The sequence below is a fragment of the Pseudozyma flocculosa genome (genome assembly GCF_000417875.1).
Source record: "Pseudozyma flocculosa PF-1 unplaced genomic scaffold scaffold00025, whole genome shotgun sequence".
Lineage (NCBI taxonomy): Eukaryota > Fungi > Basidiomycota > Ustilaginomycetes > Ustilaginales > Ustilaginaceae > Pseudozyma > Pseudozyma flocculosa.
In genome coordinates this window covers 468,532-474,150 of record NW_006920893.1, presented here as the reverse complement: position 1 = coordinate 474,150, position 5,619 = coordinate 468,532, and the positions used below count along the sequence as shown (strand labels likewise).

Genomic DNA, 5,619 nt, shown 5'->3' with positions numbered 1-5,619 from the left:
TCTAACCCTAAAACCACTTTTTCCACCCGCACTCCCTGACCTTCCAGGGAAAGCCCTGCCTCTTTGTATGCCTCATTTCTACCCTCCATTACGCCCCTTTTGGTGCAACAACGTTTGGGTTTTGACAACTTTTTGACAAAAACGCTCCAACTTTGAGGGCTCCGATCTCCATGACCATCCACCCAGAGACTCTCATCCTTTGCATACTACCATCAAAATGGCCTATCTTCCAGATGGAATCATTTGCAGGAAGAAAATCCCAACCCTAACCCTGCCTAGCCCACCCTTGTAACCCTAACCCTAACCCTAACCCTAAGCGCACACTTTTGCGGAGCGTCTACCGGAAAATTGGCAGTCTAAACTGAGTAGGGCTACTATTCAAAAGTTGTTCAGAAATGACTTTTGAACAACTTTCATTATGCAGCCCTACTTGGTTTATTTCTCAAGACACCTTGTAACCCAAGTCTTTCACCCAGCAGATGTGGAGATCTGGTGGGCACAGTGTTGAAAATGCTCGAAAATCATCGGAAATTGACATTCTGCCCACACAAACTGCCTTCCACGTGTCCAATCAGGCTGCTCCAAGCACCATTGCAAGCCTGAGGATAAGGACATAGAATTCGGGCCAGCAGGTAAATTGGTCAGAATGGCACTTGATCAGGACCCCCAACCAAATTGTGCCCAGGCTGCTGTTTGAAGCACCAGTGGCTTGCTCAAGGGGCAGTTGTACCACCACCGCCCATCCCCCCCTCTGTCCAGCTTTCATTGCCTTGCCTATCATTCACCCACAGCCTCCTCTTTCCCGGAGCTCCAGCGTTTCGACAATCTCTCCCCTCCTCTTCCGCTTCAGTTGCCCTGCCACCCTTCGCTACCCAAAACCTTCCTGCTGCGGACAACGCGCCACCACATCTGTAAGCTCATCTCGCGGGGGCCGCATCACCGTCCAATCCGCAGCCCCATCTCCTTCGAGGAAGTCGCACCGACCGCATCGCATGCCAGCTAGGACTGAGCAGACTCGGCGCAGGAAGGAAGCACGCGAAGGGTCAAACCCGCTCAGACGAACACTACGTTCCAGGCTTCGCAGCCGTGTAGCGCAGCAATGTCGATTCGCATTATCAAGCATAGCTCGTTATCGTCGTCAGGCCGAGAAGCCCATCTGCTCCTCCCTCTGGCGATCCTTCTGCAGCTTCTTTTCGAGCTTGGCAAACTCGTCGAGGGCAATCTCCTCCTCCTGGTCGAGCACCTGCAGCGTCGGGGCGGGGCGGAAGATCGAGGTCCGGGATGCGGGATGTCAGATGCGGCAGCGAAGGTGTCAGCAAGACGCGCGGTGCGAGGAGAGAGAGGGGGAGCAAGCTGGCACGACCACCGAGCGGGAGCGGCACGGGGCCCAGACGGACAGGCAGACGGGGCGACCGGAGACACTCACCTGCTCGACGCCCTTGACCTCGGGGATGTAGTGCATGAGCATGCGTTCGATGCCGCTCTTGAGGGTGACGGTGCTCGAGTCGCAGCCGCGGCAGCTTCCCTTGAGCTTGACGCGGACGATGCCGTCGCCGTCCTCTTGGAAGCCGCGGTACTCGAGGTCGCCGCCGTCCTCCTGGATGGCGGGGCGGACGCGGGTGTCGAGGAGCTCCTTGATCATGGCGACGACCTCGGAGTCGGTGTCGAGGATGACGGTGTCGCTGCTGCCCTGCTGCGAGTCCGGGTCGGTGAAGAGGGCGTGGCCGGCGGTGAAGAACTCCATGATGGCCGAGTAGATTTCGGGCTTGAGGGTGCTCCAGTTGTGGTCGGCGTCCTTGGAGACGGTGACAAAGTCGGGGCCGTAGAAGACCGAGACGACGCCGGGGACCTGCATGAGCTGCTTTGCCAGGGGCGACTTCATCGAGGAGCGCGTGTCGAGGAACTCTGCGGTGCCCGACTCCATGACCTTCTGGCCGGGGAGGAACTTGAGCGAGTCCTCGTTGGGCGTCGACTCGGTCTGGATGAACATGGTGCGGCGCTGCTGCCGGGACAGGGCGGGAGCGGCCGGGGAGAGGGCGGGACGACGGGCGCGGGTGGCGGCATGCCTCGTGAGCGACGGAGACGAGGGCGATGCGGAGGACGAAGCCGAGGACGAAGCGAGAGAGTGCAGAGACGATCGAGCGGAGGGTACGAGGGCGGCCGAGGCGCGGCTGGTGCTCGCTGTGGCGGCCGAAGCGAGGGCGGAGCGGGCAGCGGCTGCGCCGAGCAGATGCCTGGTGGCCAGCGATGTTGTCGAAGAGGCCAGCATGGTGAGCGAAGACGTGCGATGCTGTGTGAGCTGTCGACTCGTGGTGGGGGATGGGCGTTGATGGTGGCGAGGAGCCGAGGAGGTGGCAAAGGTGCAGCGAGGGAGGCGAAGGAGCAAAGACCCGGTCGGACGTGCGTGACTAACCTGTCCTCCCTGCTCCCTCGGCCTCCCGCTCCCTCGCTCCCTCGCTCGCTCTAACGCCGGGACAAAGTGGAGATTCCGCCTGCCGCTCGCAGGGAAAGGCGGTGCCGAAGGTGGGCGGGCGTGCGTCTCTCGTGCGAGCGGATGGGGCTACGGCTTTGGCGGCGGGGAGGCGGGCACGCTGGTCCGGCCGCCCTCCTCCACCCGCCCCCGCATTCACATGGGGGCCAGGCGGCAGGCGAGCGGGCCGTGCGTGACTTGGGCCGAGCTGGGCACGCTCCACCATGCATACGCCTGCCAGCTGCCAGCCCGAGCTGCTGCTGGTGGGCTCCCCCCGGCAGTCCGGTCCAGGGCTTCACCCGAAGCAGGGAAGCGACAGGCAGCCAGCCAGCCCGCAACGTCCATCATCGCCGCATCGCCCGCCTCGCTGCCCGCCTCGCTGCCTGCCTCGCTGCCTGCCTTTTCTTCTCGTCCAGACGACGACGGCCTTCACGTCTCCCTCTGCCGCCGCCCTTCCCATCGACTTCCATCTCTCCCCGCCATCGTCCCCTCCTCTAGCACGCCTGACCACCAAGCCGACCGCCTGCTCGCCCGCCATGATTGCCGCCACGATCCGATCCTCGCTCCGTCCCTCGGTGGCCCGCTCGGTGCTGCCCTCGACGCGCCACCTCTCGACCTCGCTGCCCCGCCTCTCGAACCCTTCAGCGGCGGCGACGGCGTCAATCGGCTCGTACGAAAACATCCTCGTCTCGCAGCCCGCCTCGGGCGTCACCCTCATCACTCTTAACCGTCCCAAGGCGCTCAACGCCCTCAACTCGGCCCTCTTCCGCGAGCTCAACGACGCCACCGAGGCCGCCGACGCCGACCCCTCGGTCAGCGCCATCGTCCTTACCGGCAGCGAAAAGGCCTTTGCCGCCGGCGCAGACATCAAGGAGATGAAGGACGTCGAGTACGCCCACGCCTACAAGACCAACTTCCTGGGCCACTGGACAAAGCTCACCACCATCAAGAAGCCCATCATCGCCGCCGTCTCGGGTTTCGCCCTCGGCGGCGGCTGCGAGCTTGCCATGATGTGAGCCGGCGGCGTGCGCGTGCGACAGCCTCTTCTCGTGCTGACACGCGCGTCCTCACCTCCCTCTCTGCCCCGATCGTCACCTCCCTCTCTGCCCTATCTCCACCCCTCGGACAGGTGCGACATCATCCTCGCCGCACCCACCGCCCAGTTCGGGCAGCCCGAGATCAACCTCGGTGTGATTCCCGGTGCGGGCGGCACGCAGCGCCTGACCAAGGCGGTGGGCAAGTCGGTGGCCATGGAAATGAACCTCACCGGCCGCTTCATTGGCGCCGACGAGGCGGCGCAGCGTGGCCTCGTCTCGCGCGTCGTGACCGAGGGCAGCGTCGTCGACGAGGCCGTCAAGGTCGGCTCGATCATCGCCAAGAAGAGCCAGATTGCCATCCAGGCCGCCAAGGAGGGCGTCAATGCCTGTAAGTCTCGTCACGTACAGAGGCGCATCGGAGCGGCGACAGGCCCGCGGCATAGCGGCACCTGACTCATCTTCCCTCCCTTACCCTGCATCGTCGCTCCCATTTTTGCTTACCCGCGCTTCTCTTTTCCTCCGACCGCACAGCGTTTGAGCTCTCGCTGCAGGAGGGCACGCGCTTCGAGAGGCGCCTCTTCCACTCGCTCTTCGCCACAAAGGACCAGAAGGAGGGCATGGCCGCCTTTGCCGAAAAGCGCAAGCCCAGCTTCAAGAACGAGTAAGGGCATGGGCGGGCGAAAGACCCGGGCGACGGCGGGGCTGCACGCAATCCCTCGTAGCCACGGACGCCATGCGGTCGGCCCTGGCGCCACGTCCCCGGGCGCTGCCGATGTCGCCGTAGAAGAGGTAGCAGCATGGCGCTGGAATCCATCTCTCTGTTTCGCTGCCTCTGCGTGATCGAACGTGGGCCACGGCGCGACAAGAAACCAGAAGTCTTCCTCCCATCCAAAAGCAGCGGGCGGTGGTCGACGACGTGCGCTTGTGCGGCGCAGGTATCGGCACCGGCCGATGGGGATGGGGATGGGGATGGGGTTGGAGGTTGGGGTCGGGGGTTGGGGCCGTGCACGGGCCGTTGCGGTGGGGATGAACCGACGCGTCGGGTCAGCCGACCCAGCCAGGCAGGCTAGGCCAGGCCAGGCCAGGCCAGCCGCCCTGCCTCTTCTCGCTCCAGGCGCGGCGCTGGGGCCGGAAGGTGGGGGAACGCTCAGTCGAAGCTCTGGCCTGGACCCTGACTGGCTGGCTGGCTGGCGAGCTGTCTGGAAGGCCAGCGACGCTTGCTTCTCGAGCTTGCCTTGCCTCCCGCCTGGCCAGGCCAGCAGGCCTGCCTTGGCTGCCCCGCGAACGTAACGCTGCCAGGGCGAGGTGTCGGGCCTGCCGCTCCTTTGGCTGAGAAGGGGTATAAGAGGAGCGCCCCACATTGACCGCCCCACCCCATCTCGCCTCTTCCCCACCACCACCACCACCACCCGTTCTTCCGCCCGCCTTTCCCTTCTTCTCAGCAGCAGCAGCACCGCCACCGCCACCGTTACCGTTACCGTCGCGACACCACCACCAACACCACCACTACCACCACCACCAGACCGCACCGCACCGCACCGCACCGCACCGCACCGCACCGCACCGCACCGCGCCGCACCGCACCGCACCGCACCGCACCGCACCGCACCGCACCGCACCGGCACAATGACGTCGCCCACGTCGCCCAAGCAGACCAAGCTGCGACCGATCCACAACCCCAACGTGGACCACGCCGACCTCGACGACATCGGCGACACGTACCGCACCCTCAAGCAGGGCGACAAGAAGCTGCGCGGCGAGGGAACCTCGCACTGGATCGCACACGCCGAGGACAACGACCAGAGGACCGAGCGCAAGGCCGAAAAGGTGCCCGTCAAGAAGAACGCAGAGGTGCCCGTCCGCCTCCAGGTGAGCAGAGCAGGGCAGAGCAGAGCAGATGCCCATCGCTCGCAAGCGGTGCTCGTTCTCGTCGATCGAGTCGCTCCGCTCCGGTCACGTCAGATCGGACCGGATCCCGCAGGGCTCTGACAAAGCAAGGCACACAGGGGATAACGGGGCAGACGCGAGACGCGCGTAGCGGAACACGTTCGCGCGTCTCCGTGCGTTAAGGCCAACGTGTACCGACCGGTGTACCGCCGTCGAACGTACGTA

General features: G+C 64.3%; 3 protein-coding genes across 3 annotated transcripts in view; 2 read left to right on the top strand and 1 right to left on the bottom strand.

Annotated features, from left to right (window-relative positions):
• Positions 1-1,138: 1,138 nt before the first annotated feature.
• PFL1_06390 (uncharacterized protein) lies at positions 1,139-2,269 on the bottom strand (the record flags this gene model as incomplete). Its single annotated transcript, XM_007883931.1, has 2 exons — positions 1,139-1,243; positions 1,427-2,269. The coding sequence occupies 2 exons, from the start codon at positions 2,267-2,269 to the stop codon at positions 1,139-1,141; spliced, it is 948 nt and encodes a 315-aa protein (XP_007882122.1).
• Positions 2,270-3,006: 737 nt separating this feature from the next.
• PFL1_06389 (uncharacterized protein) lies at positions 3,007-4,172 on the top strand (the record flags this gene model as incomplete). Its single annotated transcript, XM_007883930.1, has 3 exons — positions 3,007-3,482; positions 3,600-3,895; positions 4,039-4,172. The coding sequence occupies 3 exons, from the start codon at positions 3,007-3,009 to the stop codon at positions 4,170-4,172; spliced, it is 906 nt and encodes a 301-aa protein (XP_007882121.1).
• A 961-nt stretch (positions 4,173-5,133) lies between these two features.
• The window catches only part of PFL1_06388 (uncharacterized protein), a gene marked incomplete at both ends in the record, with an annotated part of 814 nt that continues 328 nt past the window's right edge, over positions 5,134-5,619 (top strand). Inside the window, one exon of the mRNA XM_007883929.1 lies at positions 5,134-5,376. Within this exon, the coding sequence (XP_007882120.1) occupies positions 5,134-5,376 (243 nt within the window). The remainder of the gene's footprint in view (positions 5,377-5,619) is intronic.